The 18,546-nt window shown below is 37.2% G+C and overlaps 2 protein-coding genes across 2 annotated transcripts; one reads left to right on the top strand and one right to left on the bottom strand.

The window, feature by feature from the left end:
• Positions 1 to 2,276: 2,276 nt before the first annotated feature.
• Positions 2,277 to 6,982, bottom strand: LOC120326918 (cyclin-dependent kinases regulatory subunit-like). Its single transcript, XM_039393276.2, has 3 exons — positions 6,564 to 6,982; positions 4,327 to 4,454; positions 2,277 to 3,795 (listed from the first exon to the last, which is right to left on the bottom strand). The coding sequence occupies exons 1-3, from the start codon at positions 6,731 to 6,733 to the stop codon at positions 3,749 to 3,751; spliced, it is 345 nt and encodes a 114-aa protein (XP_039249210.1). The 5' UTR covers positions 6,734 to 6,982; the 3' UTR covers positions 2,277 to 3,748.
• Positions 6,983 to 9,260: 2,278 nt separating this feature from the next.
• Positions 9,261 to 17,443, top strand: LOC120326898 (PIH1 domain-containing protein 2-like). Its single transcript, XM_039393258.2, has 6 exons — positions 9,261 to 9,460; positions 11,600 to 11,723; positions 12,879 to 13,003; positions 13,761 to 14,070; positions 15,158 to 15,294; positions 15,869 to 17,443. The coding sequence occupies exons 1-6, from the start codon at positions 9,290 to 9,292 to the stop codon at positions 16,001 to 16,003; spliced, it is 1,002 nt and encodes a 333-aa protein (XP_039249192.2). The 5' UTR covers positions 9,261 to 9,289; the 3' UTR covers positions 16,004 to 17,443.
• The last annotated feature ends 1,103 nt before the right edge of the window (positions 17,444 to 18,546 follow it).

Raw genomic sequence — 18,546 nt, forward strand, 5'->3', positions numbered from 1 at the left:
TATTACCTTGCTTTGCGTGCAAGAGGATTGCTGGGCTCATCGCCACCAGAGAGTGGTTCACGTAATCGCTGGTCGCCCACGGCTTCCCCTGTCTCCAAGTCTGAAACAAATAGCTGGCTAACTGGTTTCATACCAGAACCAGACATGAACTGGTAACCAGGCGAGAGGCCGTGATTTGCCACTTGATTAATTTAGTCGTGACTCTCCGGTATTGGAAACGATCCGTATTACTCGAGAATTGTATGACAAAACTGGTAAAAATTGTAACAGAGCCTCTGCGTAGAATTATTACTGGCGCGTGACAACACTAGAGTCATCGACAGACCGTTTGAAAAATTGGTAAATTTACCCCAAAAAAATAAATATATATATAACCAATATTTCTGGTGGCTATACTTCATTTGTCCAGTATACTCATGGCTGAAAAGGGATTTTTTTTCAATTTTTTTAACTAGAAGCAACACCTGCCTAGTTCAGGGGTCGGCAACCTTTTGTCGATCGCGGGCCAAAATTAAAGGTTGCAAGTCATTGACGGGCCGCACATATTTTCAGAAAGTTGAAAACCGAACGGATGATACTTTTTATAATAAAAATCAAGCAGTGATACATCTCCCGAATAGAATATAGATTTATTGGACACGAAATTGACATAACGATCGTTTCAAAATTTTGTTGTTATTGTTATTTGTCTCCGTCTCCATTTTTAAAAAATCGCTTTTCTCTTCGAATACTGGACCAATTGCTTTGAAATTTTCAGTGGTTGAAGATAAAATTTTTCTCCAGAAGGCTATTACTTTTTTTTTGCTATGACGTCATCAAAATTATTGCCATTGGGTGGCGCTACGTGTCCATACATTTGAGCGTAGCTCTCTTGTTTTCTCATTGCATTGCATCTCAAAATATTCCATTTGGATAATTTCGGCGCCATTGAACCCTTTGCACTCAGCATCAACTTTTCTGCGGTTTGTCTATAATTATAATTGAATTATAGGCTCATGAAACGAGTAATTGTGAATTTTATACATGTTATATTATAATATAATTTAGTCTACAAGTGTCTCACAATAAATTCTGTTACGTAAAGAATATAATCGTCAAAGCAGTTGTTTTGTTACTATAATTCAGTGAAGCGTCGCGGACGGATTATATTATTCCGCGGGCCGTAGGTTGCCGACCCCTGCCCTAGTTTTACAAAGTCTTGCAAACGACGAATGTATCAAAATTTTGGTATTATTGGATTGAAATCATGACTTGTGTCAACGCAGATTTGGTGTCCATGATGTCATACCTGGTACTGTAACGTTTCGCCTGACCGAAATCAGACTTCCTCCGACAAGCAGTTTACTTACAACAATGGCAAGAAAAGATCACTTGTTACTTATCGATTTTTATCGGTAAGTATGTTGATAGGTATTCGTTTGTCTGTATGTATGTCTGTTAGATGCACGCGATATCTCACGAAAACGAGATTGAATCTGCTCCAAATTTTGCATGTGCATTCATCTTATTTTGGACCAGAAGCCTATTGATTTTGGGCAAATTATGTCGTATAATTAGCGAGTTATTAATTAATTAGTGATGGGACACAAGGTGTCACTATGGAGTAAGAGTGCTGTTTCGGGGGATCCCCTAACTTTCGATCGATAAGTCTTCGGTCTCTGACAGATATTCTAGTGTTAGTGTTCAGTATGACTCTTGAATTGCATACTACTATTGGAGGATTCGATTTCTTACTTTTTATTTAGTTTCTGTGGCCCCACAAGGCAGTGGTCCTAAACCTTTTATGACCCCATTCCAGATACTTTTAGCCCTCATGGCTCCCATGTTTATCATTCCAGTGGTATTTATAGCGTTATTTTGATTGGTAGATTCCAAATCTCATTATTATCAAACAATCCATGCTCAGCAATGTGAAAATACTTTTTGAAATAACCTTATCAAGGAATAAAACTAGGAGGAATTGTGCCCCCTCTCCAACTGCTATGTGCCCTCCTTGAAGAATCACAGAGCCCTGGTTGAGATCCCTACCATAAATGGCTCGATTAACATCTTTCACAATGTGTATATTCAGCACTACTGACTGATCGGCATTTTATTGTTATATTGGTTGAGCAGAAAGATGATAATTCGGCTTGATAAATTAAATGGGAAACCAAGGCATCTCGGCTACCTGTCCGGATCAGAAGAATCCAAAATTTTCATTCAAAACTAATCTTCTTTGCAAAACGTTCTATTTTTATTAATCAAATTCATAAAAAAGCACAAAAACAGTAAAAGGGGCAACAAATAAAATACAAAACTAATAAATAAAAAAAGATTAAAAAACTTTTCTTAAACTCTCAGAAATAAATAACATAAATAAAATCTATTTTATTCTATTTTTCCATTTAATTAAAATATTTAGATTACTAACATTACATTATACTATATATATATTATATCCCACTTAAATATATACTATGTTTACAAAACTACTCATGCATGAAAAACAAGCGCCAAAATCCGGAAAAAATGTGAATTCAAATGTAATTGGTATTAGGAAGAAAACATTCAGAAAATTAAGTAAACAGTTGAAGTTTTCTTGCAAATTTGAATTTTTGTTTAATTCACTCGAAAGCAATATTTGATCCTACCCGCTTTATTTTGGATATTTATATTCTTTATCTTGCATTTTTACGTTCCATCCAAGTATTTTAAACGTGGATTTTAAATAAAACATACTTTCGCCGTACTATCTGTTATTTCTAGCTTATTAGCTAGTTATTTTTGAGGTGAGGCGTAAGACATGACAAATTCTAAAGAGGGGGCGCGGCGGCTTAAATATAGCCACGATTTTTTTTAAAACTATGTACATTTTTTGGGATTCGGCGCTCGTTTTTCACATATAAATATATTATCTGTTTATCTATATATTCACTATATACACAATATTTGAGGCTATCTACAATATAATGACAGAAATGAAATAAATCATTAGAGAAAATACGCTTCATTGCTTTTTGAGTGGAAATCAATGAAGTGTAGACTGGTAGAATCAACATCTGGGACTCGGCGCTCTTTTTCTCACATATAAATATATTATCTGTTTATTTATATATTCGCTATATACAGAATATTCATGGCTATCTACAATAAAATGACAAAACTGGAAGAAAGCAAATCACGGAATGCAGCAAGCGTATTGGAAATAGGAAGAATAATCATGTATCGGGCTTTTGCTTTGTCTGATAAATAAACCCGCTGATTTCCCAAGGTCTAATATTAGAATTAGGAAAGTATTCGTCAAATGTGAGTTATAACCGCCAGGACAACGGATGTAGCAGGAATATTTAAGGAAGAAGGGGGTTGTGAAATCTCTAATCTAAATCTCCATGTTAGGCCGTAACAGCTAGTCGCTATGTATGATACACAAAAATGTTTTTTTTTTTTACATTTCAAAAGGGACCCTCAATACCTATGGCTATGCCCCTGCGAAGATATATCAGTCCGAAGTTTAGAATCGATGATAGGTTTTTCCAAATTTACAGCCTGGACTCATTACTGACGAAATGTCTCTCGTATATTTGGGCTTGTGGCTTCTTTTTTGGCCGGTATATGTAAAAAACTTTATCACATGAAGATAAATTAAAAACATCTGCCGTACTACCGTTATAAAAATTGTGGACGTTATCTGATTTGCAACGGGACCGTAAGAAAGTAATTTTAAAAATAAACTTCGAATAAAAAATAAAAATTTGGTTTCACTTTATCATCGCCATCTTTGAACCGATCGTCGAAATAATAGAATGTGTGGTTCTGAAATAACAAGAACAAAATTGTTTATTTCACTTACGGGTGTTGGCATATTTCTAGATTTAGAAAATTTAACCAGTGCTGTTGAATATTTCTATATTGAATCTGATTAAAAACATTCAACAGTTTCTACAAAAATGGCTTGCAACATCCAAATTATAGTCATCTGTGAATAAAAATGAATTTGTCCGCTTCAAGTCTTGGGCTCAACCACAACTCAAGAGGTTCGAAAATAGGTGCCGAAGAATAGGATTTACATATATATCACGGAGAGATAAATGCCGATAAGACGGTTTAATCATATGTCGAACAACGACCTCCATGCAGGATATGGTAGTTAGCCAGATATTTTCAAATGCATGTAGTTGAAAAAAAGGAATGGCACACACTTGCCGTTTACGGCTTATTGTATCATTGAAGTCCGTGCAACAACGATATAGCACAGTGAATACCATCCTCACAGTCTATTCCAATATAAAAAATCACATTCGACTTGTGCGAATATCAATAAAATTTAAAGTCGCACAACCTTACCTGGGTTATGAATCATATAATGTTCCCAGCCAATGGATTGTTGGACTCCGAGATTTCTCCATTCCGATTCCGTCAATAGATGGCCAGTGGGAATTACTCTTGATAATTCTGGAGGGAGAAACGCGTGTCTAGAAAAAACAATATGAACATCAGAAAAAAGAAACCAATTACAAGTCATTAAAAATGTTGTATGTGTGCCAGTTTAGAGTTAGGGCGTGATTTTATTCCAATTTCCTTATTTTAGTTCTATTACGAGTTCGGGGACTGTCTGTGTTAGTCAAGTGAATATACCCCCTGTCCATAGGTTTCAATCACTTCACACAACTTGGTGCAGAGTAGGCGAACAAAATTAGTTACCTCCGCATTGGTACACACACTTCTGGAGCGCCAAAATTTTTGATCAAATGTATTGACTAAAGTAATAACCCTGGTTTGAAAAAACTCAGGATTAAATTCGGAAGAATGATATCAATATTAAAACTATGCGGCGAAAGAAAAGAGAAAGCTCACGGTGAGTGATTGAATATAACTGAACCTAGCCCATGGTTGTCAAAATTTGACTTCAACCCCCGATTGGAGGGAAAAATTGACTCCGACACATGATAATTCCGTAGAGAGAGAGTGTGCCTAGAACCCAAGAAAACAAAAACAATAATACGAATATCAAAAGAAAATATGACTATTAATACTGTGTGGTAGAAGAAAAATAACTCCAGCTTCGAGCTAAATAAAATTGACTCCGACCACAACTTGACAAAGTCTAACTTCAACTACCGTACCTTTGTCCGGAAAACAATAATACCAGGAATGTGTGACCAAAAAATTTTTCTATCCGCTGACCATTAAAAAGTAGGATCCCTGGATCTGGCTGACAAAAATTTGTCTCGGAGTCCAGCTCTGGTTTTAAATAAAATTGAACCCAACTGAGGATTGGGCAAAATTTTATTCAATAACTCTGATTCCGGATTTAATAAAATTGACTCCGCCCCCTGATCGGTGCTCGGTGTTGATTAGGCAATCATGTGCAATCATGCATCGCTAATTAGCAGATATTTGTTTATAAGGCCAATCTTACACGCCGAGCTTCGTCGAGAACTATGGCGCAGGGTAAGCGTGCAGGGCTGTTAGGCAGTAGGCTAGGTACGAAAGCGGGTTCGAACCCATAGTAAGCTGATTGAGGTCGGATGAGGTAAGGTTCAGAGAGAGCAAAGGTCAGAATGGAAAGACAGCGTAATGAGAGCTGTCGGAGGAAAGGCCTAAGAGAGAAAAGAGATGGCTCAGGAGGAAAAAAACAGTGGAGTAGACGGAAGAGCTACGAAGAAAAATGAGTTGTTGGGTGTGGGAAGGAGTAGGTCCAAATGAGGTAGATAGAGCAGCTAATAAACTGGAATAGTTATGATACAGGTGGCTAAGAATAAACATAGTTAGTTATAAAGTACGAAGGTCATATGTAGAAGATGTCCAAAGGGTAGAACAAAAACAAGGTGAGGAGTGCAAAGACAGAGAGACTGACAACAACAAAAGTGAGCAGCTGTTTCATGAGCCGGATGGATGGCCAAGTGGGCGTGGGCAGGATCTGAAGTATCTAAGTTAATCTACTAAGAAGATCTAGTAGAGAAGTAAATCTAAGTAAACGTAAAAAAAAGTAGTGGAAGTAAATCTAAGAAGAAGCAGTTAATAAATAACATGTAATCCAAAATAGGTTTAGGACCTATCAAATCAGCCCAAAATGCGAACGTAGTACATACAACAAGAGCGGAATGACCGAGTTGGCGAGGTTGCGAGTAGCATGAAATTAATACCGACTACGATAGTGGAAGAAGGACACAAGGCAGTGGACAAAACAGGAAGGGAGAAGAAGAAACAGAAGAAAATTATAAAAGTCTCCATCATCATCCACCCATTCATCATTGTTTTTTGTAGTCGGAAGAACAAAATCAGAGCAAGTCAGAGAAACAACAAGAGCGGGTGTGTTTTAATTGATTCGACTGCTTTGCGGAAGCGGGACTGATGAACTAAATGATAGCAGCAGTTTCACTTAAAATTCAAAGTCAGTATATTTAATTCTAATTAGCAGTTTTGTCGCTCATAAACCCATATCATCCACCCAGTGCACCCACCCAAGGTTTTCAATAAATTGTTGTGGAATGCAAACTGCGAAGTCAAAAAGATTCAAAAATAGTGTCTCCTCAAATATCCGAGCGCAATAAGATCGTGATAGATAAATAAATCATTACCTGTATTCATATTCTTCATCGGCATATTTTGTTGAATAAACAATCTTAGACTGTAGTAGTTGCATTTGCTTCTTAATACTGATTAACCTTAAATAAACAGCTTCTGGGGTATCTGAGGAATTCTTTGACCAAGCTTTTTTGAAACGTTCACACATTCTTGTAATATCCATATTATTTGTTTATATTTTGGTGAAAAGTAGGAGAGTTATTCAGAGCTTGTGTTGCGGATATTCTCGGAGTTTTGACAGATTATACACCGAGTTGTCTAATTTAAAGAGACAAGATTATCAAACGTCAGCAGGCGGCATTCAACCAAGTAAATATCGTCAAAACTTCACTGAAATAAAATATAGGAAATAACGGTAGTAGCCTACAGCCTAAGGGTAGTCTTGGTCACGGGCATGCTAAACTGTTAATAACAAAAAATGTTGTTAGATATTGACTTTCCCGGGTTCTTTTTCAACAAATAATGTTGCGGTACGGTATTTCGGATCTTTTCCTAGTATAATTCATAATTCTGACAAATATATAGTTTCCATTTGAAACATCCCACCAGAATATTTTCACTTACTTTCCGAAGTACATGTTAGGCTACAGCTGTTATCCTACCAGCACGCAGCCGTTTCTCTTCAAAGTAACTGCACTAACTAGGATAGGATAGGATTTACATATTTATCCCGGGGGAGAGGAAAGCCGATAAGACGGCTTATCCATATGGCGAACCACGGCCTCTCGTCCGGTTACCATTCCAAGTCGGGTATGGGATTAGTTTTTACTGTATTGTTTGTTTTCGGAAGCATGGACTTGGTGGTGGAGGAAGCCATAACCGACCAGCGGTTACGTGAACCACCCAACGACGGCGAGGAGCAATCCTCTCGCACATAACCATCCCTGCATGGGATTCGAACCTGCGAACCCACGCAGAGTAATTAGAGGTGCGGTGGCGAGCGTATTCCTAACGCTTAGCCCGTTGAGCCACACCGCCGCGCCAACTCTAACCTTACCTCATTATCGAGAATTTGACAGCTGTCCGAGGAACTACATATCCTACCGAATGTGGCATATAAAATACGGTATAAATCTATTTAGATTCGCAAGCAATTAGGCCCTAATATCAGAACAAAAAACTAGCAGTTTCCGAATGTTGTGGTGCAGACGGTGCAGACGACAATCACGGCTGAATGAACTCGCTTATTAACCCTTGACCCCAGAAGATTTATTCCTAAATATGCTTGCAATTTTGTATGCTTATATTGTGAATTTTCTCATAAATTCGCAATTATAAACTAGTTTTCATATTTTAAACACTTTTTCAATTCAAAATAAATAATCACTTGTCATTTGAAGATAATGATAGCTGAGTGTTGTCCCATCTAGTCTACCAAATCTGGGAACAATTCTCGATTATCGCAACTGAATTAAAACTCCATAAAAAATTATGTAATATTTTTTTAACTTCTTGTAGTCAAGTATTCTAAATAATTTTGTCATTTCTTGCAACTTTGGATAATGGGTTAGTTTTGCTATTGTACTCCGACCACCACCAGCTTATTACCTCTTCATCCCCATCTCGCGGTTCTGTTTTGGTACTCTTTATTGTCATGACGAAGAGACGCTGCAGCTTTGAATTTTGAATTCAGGAATATTCATGTCGCTTTGTTCAATACTGCTTCCTATCGCCGTGTGTTTGATGTAAGATTGTTACATAGACAGGTAGCTATTTATTTATCGGAAATAAAGATAAAAACGTCATACTTCAGTTTTTGCTGCAGAAACGATAAGCTTATAATAGTTACTGTATATTTTTTAGAAGTCTGAGCTCTGTCAATACAGACCAGCAGCCGTATTACCGGTACTGTATTAGAATAGGGATACCGGTAGTGTTATTATATTTATCCTGTGATGAACCTTAGAAGAACCTTAAGAACTTTGAACTAGGGGTGGGCAATTGCTTGTTGCTAAGTGGGCCGGTTCCAGATAATAGACTTGCTTGGTGACCGGAGGCTCAATATGAAACTGAGCAGCAGGCATAAGTGGGCCGGATGAAACACTCAGGAGTGCTGGATTGGGGCCACAGGCTGTAATTTGCCCACTCTTTGAACTTTCTTATCTATTTCAGTATTTCTTCTCGTTTGAAATGAGCTTGAAAATTCTCATCCTTCTCACATCCAGAGTACCAGGATTTTTCGGGTCTCATGTAGTTTCGTACCCAACGTTACTTCTAGTTGGCGTAGCATAACAATTTTTTTATGTGTCAATCCTAACCCCCACCTGACTACACAATCCAAAAATTATGTCACTACGACGTAATAGAGCCCTTCAAACTATGCGAACTGTCATCCAAGATGCGCAGATGAGAACCCGAAATCGAACAGTAATTTCTCTCGTTTTCTCGTCGCAACGATCCCGATAGGAGAGAGATTGCTGACGTTAGTCAGTTTTTTATCGTCGGCGCGGATGCCATTTCAGGCGATCGTACGAGTATTTGGCAAGCTCTATGACGTGATTGTGACGTTGTAGTGACGAAATTTTTGGAAGGCGTAGTCACGTGAGGGTTAGGATTGGCATGTCAAAAGATTATTATGCTACGCCTACTAGAAGTACGTTAGGTACGAAACTACACGAGACTCGTTTTTTCTTAATTTGAATTTTTTCATGCTCCCGATACCAACTTTCAATATCGTGCATTTTAGTTACAGAAATATTATTAAAATCACTAGAACAATATGGATTCTAAAGAGATGAAAAATCAAGCTGAATATATTTGGAATCGACTGGATGACTTGGCGAAGAATGACCCTGATGCGTATAAAAAATTTATTGAAAAACAAATGGAGGAACAGAAAATATTTACGTCGTCTCCTGAACCAAGGATTTGTTTACAGACAAAAGCTCTTGTGAGTATGAAAGCAAAATATATTGTATAACAAAACTGTAAGACAAAACATTATTAGAATATTTTTCTTTTTGAAAAGACGATAACGTGGCTTTATTTGAAACTATCTTGTTTAAGTTTTAAGGGCATAATACATTTGATAGTTAGCTAGTTGAATATTCCAGATGTATGGTCAGCGAATTTGTAACCGACCATTGAATACCTGAACCATTATTTACTACCCACTTTGTGTCAGAATTTTTGGTTTTAATTGTAGGTCCATTTAGTTGACAAAAGTTTACTCGTTTTAGTCTTGTCTCCGTACTCCTGTTTGACAAATTTTTTTTATCTTAGACCAGTGGTTCTCAACCTTTTTTCTTTCGTGGCCCACTTTCGTTGCAAGAAAATTCTGTGACCCACTAACTTTCTCATGCAAGGGAAAAACTACAAGAAAAACAAGACTAATTTTGCCAAAATAAATACTTTCACTTTAATGATTAGAATGAAAAGCAGCAGCATCATTCATTGCTACTACAATAAAAATTTGACTATAATGACACAAATGAAACCAAACTTTCCAATAATAATAGTAATTTTTGATAGGCTTGTGGCCCACTTGAAAAGACTCTATGGCCCAGCAGTGGGCCATGGCCCACAGGTTGAGAACCAGTGTCTTAGACTCTAGATCCCAATCCCAAGTTAAGACTCCTGCTCTCAAATCTAAGAAAACCAAATTTTGAATACGAAAACTTGAGCATAAGTGAGCCTTCTTTAGTAGACTGTTAAAAAGAAGGCTTGGTCCACTCAATTTTTTCAAGTTTCTGTAGCTCAGACTCTTTATACCAGGGCTTTCCAAGCTTTTTTCAGGACGACCCCAAACACACAACTTTCAAGTGTCCAGTGCGACCCCAAGTCAATATATATATATTTTTCATGAAACTTTAGAAGAGCTTCTTTTACTGGACTTTTGAGTTTGGTCATGTGGTGGTATTAAGTAAAATAAGCAACTACATTTTTTGTAGCATATGCATAGAGCGATGCCTATGGGCCTGTTTTACATTAATTAAGCCATGCTACAAACTGCTAAATTCAACATGGTTTGTCAAATCTTAGATGATTTGTACATCCATCCTCTACCATACCTCAGCGACTCCACCGACCCCATGACCTGATTGCGACCCTCCCCAAATATCACTCCGACCCAATTTGAGGTCGCGACCCCTGGTTTGGGAACCCCTGCTTTATACCAAAATATTTGTTAGTTATACTTCAGTTCCAACTGTTGACTCTGAGGAGTTCAAAATGATGATTTTGGCTTTGATGTAAAGTAGAAAATGCCAAACTTAGATCACAAACTTTTTATCCCCAGTGCCCTGCTATTCAGAGTTCCAATAGAGCAGTGGTTCCCAGTCGGGGAACCCTTCTCCCCCTCTTCCTCGTTTCATTGCTTAATAACAAAATCATTACGTCACTTCAAAAATAGCAAACTTCCACAAATCAAACTGATATTCAAATATTTGAAAAGCTAAAATTTTGAAAACAGTAATTCTAATTCCTCTGGACATATTTTCGTATTTGTACAGATATAATAAACCTTTTTCAGCTACCCCTCCCCCCTCACACCCACTAATACCAAGAAAACTTTTATAGTAACAAAAATCTAATGGGTTAGGATTGGAATCATGAATGCATTGACAAAGATAAATGGACCCATTAAAACAAAATACTTTTATCAGTGCGTTTTTTTCTCTGCATTTTTGATGCCCTGCTTTGGATTTAGAACATTTAAAGATAGATTTTTGAGTGTTCATGCATTATCGCTTAGGTATATGAAGTTGTGGATATGATGGCCTATTGCAGCGGATCCTAACTGAGGGCCTGTGGCCCTATATTACAAGAAAACTCGCTGTTTTTCCTATTTTCATTGCTTGGTAAGGTTATTTCACAGGGTGTTTTCACTTTGTTGAGCATGAATTGTTTGAGCATAACGAGATTTGGAATCTACAAACCAAAATATCACTATAAATAGAACTGAAATGATGAGCAGGAGGCCATGAGTGAGGGCCATGAGCCATAAAAGATTGGGAACCACTGCATTAGAGTTTTGCATCATAAATCAGATTTTAAAATAATTTAAAATGATGTAATTTTTTTTTTGAAGGGAAATGAATCAGAAATTGTTTTCATTAATATCTGTGCATGGAAGAAGATTCCTTATCCTGAAACTGAAGATGAACCTGTCAAATTATTTGCTGGAATGAAAACATCTAAGAAGTTGAAAAACGGTGTGTACTTTAGGGAGGTCCAAATTAAATTAAATACTGAATGTCATTAGATGTGAATAGAGCAGGGGTGAGCAATGTTTTTTGACCTGGTGCCAAAAATTTTGCCCATCTAGACTGCCGGGCCATATGTAAGTGTGTGTAAAACGTTACAATTATGAACAATATTTACAGTGTTACAAGAGCAAAAGTGAAATACAATAGGCCTCGTGCCAAGTCTAAATGTAATCGCAATCTCGACAAATTCCTTGAGGTATTTATTGCTAAAACATCAAAATTTATTTTAAATTTGGTTGTGGTAGCATCAGGCGGGCCAGATTGAATTACCCAAGGGGTCGTAGTTTGCCCATGTTAGGATGTTTCAAGAGTAATCAGTCAGTAATTAATTTTTTCACAGGCCGAAAATATACATTTAGATTTCAGTGTGAGGGAGGGAGACGCGACAGACCAGTGATGGCTATCAAGCAGCATTACCTATAGGGGGGAATGTCAAAATTTTATTTGAATATATAAATATAGGTGTTCTCTAAACTGGCATTCAATCATAATTCGAAGCAATATTCGCCCCATAGTATTTTAATAATAATAAAATATGAATGATAAAACCTACTTTCAACTTACTATCTGTTAAATCGGTAAGTATGTTGATAGGTATTTGTATGTCTGTATGTATGTCTGTTAGATGCACGCGATATCTCACGAAAGCGAGATTGAATCTGCTCCAGATTTTGCATGTGCATTCATCTTATCTCGGACCAGAAGCCTATTGATTTTGGGCGAATCAATCAATCAATTATTGATCAAATCAGTTATCAATCAATTATTGATATAGTGATCTAGATTTTTGTAAAGCGAGAGAATTTTGAGACCCGCCGAGTGTGTGTGTGCGATGCGCAGTGCGCAAGTTACAAGAGCGGATGAATCGAAACTGCAGTTTCTGTTTTGGGGGATCCCCTAACTATCGATCGATAAGTCTTCGGTTTCCAACCGATATTCTCGTTTGTAGCTTATTGTTAGCTAGTAATTTTTTGCGGTTGCCGCGAGACTTGACGAATTCTAAAAAAGGGCGCAGCTTAAATAGTTTGAGAATCCCTGTTATAACAGATGAGTATCGGGATTCTTTCCCTAAAATTTATCACATTGTTTCTATATATTTAGGACAAACGGAAACTGTTCTTCCTGTAGCAATAAATGATAAATTATACGAAGAATGTACCGATACAGATCTGAATAAAAATGCTTTATTCGGATTAATTTTGAACTTGACTGAAGATACGTTAAAGGTATTGAAATCTCTCTGAATTCAAAAGTTATTTTATTCATGTTTCCATCTATCCATATCCAGTAAGAATACTATGAAAAAAAAAGGGTGACAAGCAACTTCTGGTGTGTTAAGAGCTATAGGTAGGTTTTCATATGCTCAAACCAAGGTCCTCAGCTAAAAGCGAACAAAGGCCTGTTAGAGAAATATGGCAAGTGACGACTAACTCATTAAAAAGAGAAATATATAGTTTTCAAAATGTAAGTTTGGTCAAACCTGTGCTCTGAGTTCCCAACTGAGAGAAAAAGAACAGCTTCTGCTAGGATAGTATTTCAACTGAATAGTGACATGTTAGGAACAATTTTTCTTAAACTAAAACTCTTAACTCCATATCCGACATAGGATCATATGAAATCGGTATGGATTAGCTGATTATCTCCGCGTTGTTGCTCATCGTGCTAAGCGTTAGGGATGCGCTCGCCACCGCACCTCTGATTACTCTGCGTGGTTCTCAGGTCCAAATCCCATGCAGGGTTAATTATGTTCGAGAGGATTGCTGGACTCTTCGCTGCCGTAGGGTGGTTCACGTAGCCGCTGGTCGGTTGCTGGTTCCTCCATCATCAAGTTCATGCATATGAAAACAAATAACTGGCCAACTAATCCTGTACCTGACATAGACTGGTAACCGAACAAGAGGCCGTGGTTCGCCATATGATTAAGCCGTCTTGTCAACTTTCCTCTCCTTCAGGATAAATATGTAAATCCTACTCATTTCTCAGACGAAAATCTCAAGGGACTACAGAAATTACAAAGAGCTTTATAAAGGGGATTTACCGGCTGATCCAAGGACTTTATTTATCACGAACTCCCAAATCCAAAATGAAAAAGACATTTTACAAATGGCCCAAACGGTCAACTCTCCTGAAGATCTTCTAAAAAAATTATCGATGAATGAAAAAACTGAAAATGGACTCGATACTGCAAAAATTGACACAAAATTTGAAATGGATGAATTATTAGGGAAAAGGGATGAAAAGAAAAGCAAGAATAAGAAGGATCTGATACAAGAAATTAAAGAAACTAACACAGGTAGATTTTAATTGAATTTGCTCAAAAGAAGATCACATAGTCCCACTTAGCAGTAGCGGTGAGCGATATCAAATATTTCTCTTCGAATTGAATAATTCCCAAAAAGAAAGCAAAAAACATCGCCAAGACAATGGTTTTTTGAATCTGTTTTACTGTTTGTTAATGAAAACTGCGGGAGAATACGCGAGTGATCGTGTGGTGGGTCATTCGGATACATAGCAACTTCTCACAACTTTAGACCAGTGGTCCGCAACCACCGGGCCGCGACCCATCGCCGGTCTGTGGAAAGGTCACTACCGGTCCGCAAAAAGATGTCATGAAAACGTACAATGCCATTGTTATCTTTATGTGAGGTTGGGTTTTTAAAATGACAAATACAAAAACGAAATATCGAAGTGGGTTTAACGAAAAAAATACGTTACGTGAATAGTATCACCTTTGTTTTTGATTTCAACATAAATTCTCTAGGGCATATAATTTATCACATTAGATTAGTTCGTTTGTATAAAGGTGGTCCGCCAAAAAAAGGTTGCCGACCACTGCTTTAGAACCCAATGGCTCTTAAAAACACTCGTTTTATGGCTTCCGACCGGCGCACTAGCGGTTACGAACTAACTTGGCAATTAGAAATTTTAGAATCCTCGCCCCCCCTCCTCCTCCCCCTTAAAAATTTCTGGGTACTCCCTGTGATTGGACATTGACAAGTTGGTTAGAAAATGCAATAGATGTTAATCTATTCAATTCTATTTATTACACCCGCGCGCGGCAAGGTAGTGGCCATGGGATTCTAATCGAGATGTAACCTGTAATTGCATTTACTTAATCTAACACCTTAACCCGTGGGCCACATTTACCCAGTGTATCCGCAAGGCGCCATTGTCATGGGCGCAAAAACGACTAAAGTTTTTCGTAAAATGTTTTAATATTCCTGTTGAAAACAATTAACACTCATAGTTTTACTCAAATAATAACATATCTCAATTCAACAGCAGCCGTTAAAATTGTCAACCAACGATAAGGGGCTTCGCCATGGGTGTCATTTTACGTAGATACGATACTGCATTTACCTAACAAACTTCATGTACAGACTTCTCTCATCTGCCGAGACCAGAGCACACACTGACAGAGATGCCAAAGTACAATGAAAGACCGGCAAAGTTTGTCTTGAAGATTAAGTTACCTACAGTATCCAGTGTTGCAGAATGTGATTTGAATATATCAGAGGTAACAGTAGCTAGCTAATGTTGTTAGAATGGGATTTACATATTTATTCTGAGGAAGAGGAAAGCCGATAAGACAACTCAATCATATGGCGAACTACGGCCTCTTGTCCAGTTATCAGTCCATGTCGGGTATGGGATTACCCAGTCATATGTTTTGGATGCATGGACTTGATGGTGGAGGGAGCCATAACCGACCAGCGGTTACGTGAACCACCCTACGACGGTGAGGAGTTCGCCAATCCCCTCGCACATAACTATCAGGGGATTTGAACCCACACAGGTCAGAGGTGCTTCACGCTTAGCAAGCACGATTCGTCACACTGCCGAGCTGAAAACCTTAGCAATAATGGTAATTTTGATTGAAAATAGTATCATCAAGTTTCTTTTTGTGTACATTTTTCTTCCACTTTTTTTTTTTGACCCGTTTTAAATCTTGGTGTCAGTGATTTCTGATGACCAGATCTGGATCTTTGCGACCTCTATTCTCGGTAATTGCGATGATATACCTGTTTGTCTGAATTTACTGTGATTTTTTGCATGACAAAGTATAATTGGAATTTTTTTTCTTAATTTAGGAATCAGTGGAACTCATTGTAGAAGATAAATACTATTTTACTTTGACATTTCCGTCAGCAATATCAGAAGATGACGCTTCAGCTAAGTTTAATAAGAAAACGTCTTGTCTGACGTTGAATGTGCCATTGAAGTGAATATTGAGACTTTATGCTATTTGAGTTTCTTTAGAAGTTCGACTTTTTTATCACCATTACCGAAAGTCTAAAATTTCGACCTCAACTTGGTGAAATTCAGAATTTAGACGATGACTCAGACTTTTGACGATAACACTGTGGAAAATATTACCAAGTCAAAATTTGATAAGAAAACGTATTGTCTGGCTTTGAGTGTTCCTTTGAAGTGAATATTGAGATTCTATTTCTGTAGAGAAGTTTACACTTTTATATCACCATTCAAAGTCAAAAAATTTGGCCCCAACTCGGGGAAATTCAGAACAGCTCTATATACCTGTCCTCTACACTCAATATATGTCAGAGTCTGTGGTTGATGAACGTGGAAAATACTCTTCGAGTTTAATTTAAGCAAAATCTGATAAGAAAATGTCTTGTCTGGCTTTGAATGTTCCTCCAAAGTGAATATCGAGACTCTATTTCTGTTGAAAAGTTTGACTTTTTCATCACCATTCAAACCCAAAAAATTTTGGCCCAACTCAGGGAAATTTAGAATGACTTCGTCTCCACACACCAGTGCTTCCCTACCTTTTTCAGTTTGCGACCAACTTTTATTGCCATCTTCTCTGTGCAAACCACAATGAAATGTTAATCCCATGCCATTTCCTTTAATGCAAAACATGATCTTGCAAATTGGATATTATTAAATCAAGTCTGAAAAATGCCGAATTCATCAAGTCATTTTTTTTTTTTTGGTTGGGCCATCTCATCATCCAGCTGATTAAAGTTATTTATGAAGTGTATAAGTGTGTGTATATCAATTTAAATGCCTCATAAGTCTATGAATGATCTTCAAAAAATTTCCTCTCAAGCTTTATCTAAATGTTTATAATTTATGACGATCATGGGAGTAATGAAAAATCGGGATGGTGAATTCTTCGATCGATATATAGCAAGCAATTAATGCAATGAGAGAAAAATGTATTATTCTGTCCCTGGTCTGCATAACAATTTCACCTAGTTGACTTTCTCTTTTATGTTTTATCCTGTGATATATTTGCTCTATGCATAGTATATAATGTTGGGATATTTTGTAACAAATTTTATTTTTTACTATTTTGTTCCTTGAAAATAATTTTATTCAACTAGTATGAAAGTTATAAATTATTCTGCGAGTCTTATCAACAGATTAAGCTATATTTTTTTAAGTTCTATCAATACATATCTATCCCAGTCGTGGAGTTACAAAAGTCGTAGACATGACAGGTAAATTTTTCAGTTCAAAAGCTCTAGTCCTAGGTTTCTCCAACTGCTGCACTGGGCCTTCATCCCCACTAAGAGTCCATGGAGCAGTTCCATAGGGCCATGAGAAAAAGGGTTTAATGCGATTACTACATTAATTTATATCAATAACCAGAGTGTTGTTCAATTCTTCAACTCGAATACATTTATGTTTTTACATTCGCTTATTGGCCTTCTAATATTAGGATTGGTACAGTAGGATAGGATACACATATTTATCATGGAAAGAGGAAAGCCGCCCCATGTCGGGTGTGGGAATATTCATATATACGCTTTAGAATTTGTTAGCCAGTTTTCTATAGCATGAACTTGGCGATGGAGGAAGCCGCAACCAATCAGTGGCAAGTAGTTCCTCTCGCACATAACTATCCCTGCAACGATTTCGAATCCATTATTAAACATGGCAAGAAAAACAACTGGAGGAAACCTTGAAAGCAGCATTAGGTATTTAGCGGGCCACAAACACATGATATTCCACAGTGATGTAAAGCCAGCCCAAACCCAACGTTTATCTCGATTTATTTTGTACTACAGTACTAGCAATTGAAGTGGTTAAGTCCGTACAGCTGGCCCGATGGGTGGTCCTGTGGTCTGTAGTTGGTTTATGCCTAGGTTGCTTGTTATTGTTTTCAAATTGAATATGTAGAATTCAGTTTCTGAATTGCGTTCAAATAATCTTAATCATCACTTTGAAAAACTCAACTAATAAACAACTGTTCTATCTAATTATTTTGGATCCTAAGTTCTTAAATATCCAGTCTGTCAATGCTAAGTCAAGATGCAGAGAAGTCTGAAAGTCAAAGGGTGGCACACTTGTACACTGTTGGTACTTTGACCACATCATTAATGAAATTGATTCTAAAAGTACCGTCAGGATGTTAAACTACACAACTTGAGATGACTGAAGCAAGATCACAGACAAACCAGATCCATTAGCTCATATTTTATTTTCTAACACAATATTCGAATTTCTGATGACAAACAATTACATAGCACGAAATTTTCTCGAGTTCAATATCTTGGCTAAATTGTCCAAAATTCGTCAATTGCTTCGAAAACTCACACGAGCCAATCTTGAAGTCACATCAAAGTTTATTTTTCGGCTTTTACTTTTCCTGCTCCTTTTTTGTTGTGCTTCTTAGCAAACCTCATGTTTCTTAAAAACTTTGGACATACTCCTTTTAGGGAAGGGTATTTTTGTGAAGTTGGTCTTTTTATTCCATTCTTATGAGCTTTTCTTGACTGATTATGACTCGTATGATTCT

This window comes from Styela clava, chromosome 4, assembly GCF_964204865.1.
Source record: "Styela clava chromosome 4, kaStyClav1.hap1.2, whole genome shotgun sequence".
In the NCBI taxonomy this organism is placed as follows: Eukaryota; Metazoa; Chordata; class Ascidiacea; order Stolidobranchia; family Styelidae; genus Styela; species Styela clava.

Coding starts and splice junctions, on each gene's coding strand:
- LOC120326918 (XM_039393276.2), bottom strand. CDS start 6,733: ATGGATATTACAAGAATGTGTGAACGTTTCAAAAAAGCTTGGTCAAAG. Junction 4,455..6,563: donor GATGAAGAATATGAATACAG/GTAATGATTTAT, acceptor TGTTTTTTCTAG/ACACGCGTTTCTCCCTCCAG. Junction 3,796..4,326: donor TTATATGATTCATAACCCAG/GTAAGGTTGTGC, acceptor TTGTTATTTCAG/AACCACACATTCTATTATTT.
- LOC120326898 (XM_039393258.2), top strand. CDS start 9,290: ATGGATTCTAAAGAGATGAAAAATCAAGCTGAATATATTTGGAATCGA. Junction 11,724..12,878: donor ATCTAAGAAGTTGAAAAACG/GTGTGTACTTTA, acceptor CTATATATTTAG/GACAAACGGAAACTGTTCTT. Junction 15,295..15,868: donor GTGATTTGAATATATCAGAG/GTAACAGTAGCT, acceptor TTCTTAATTTAG/GAATCAGTGGAACTCATTGT.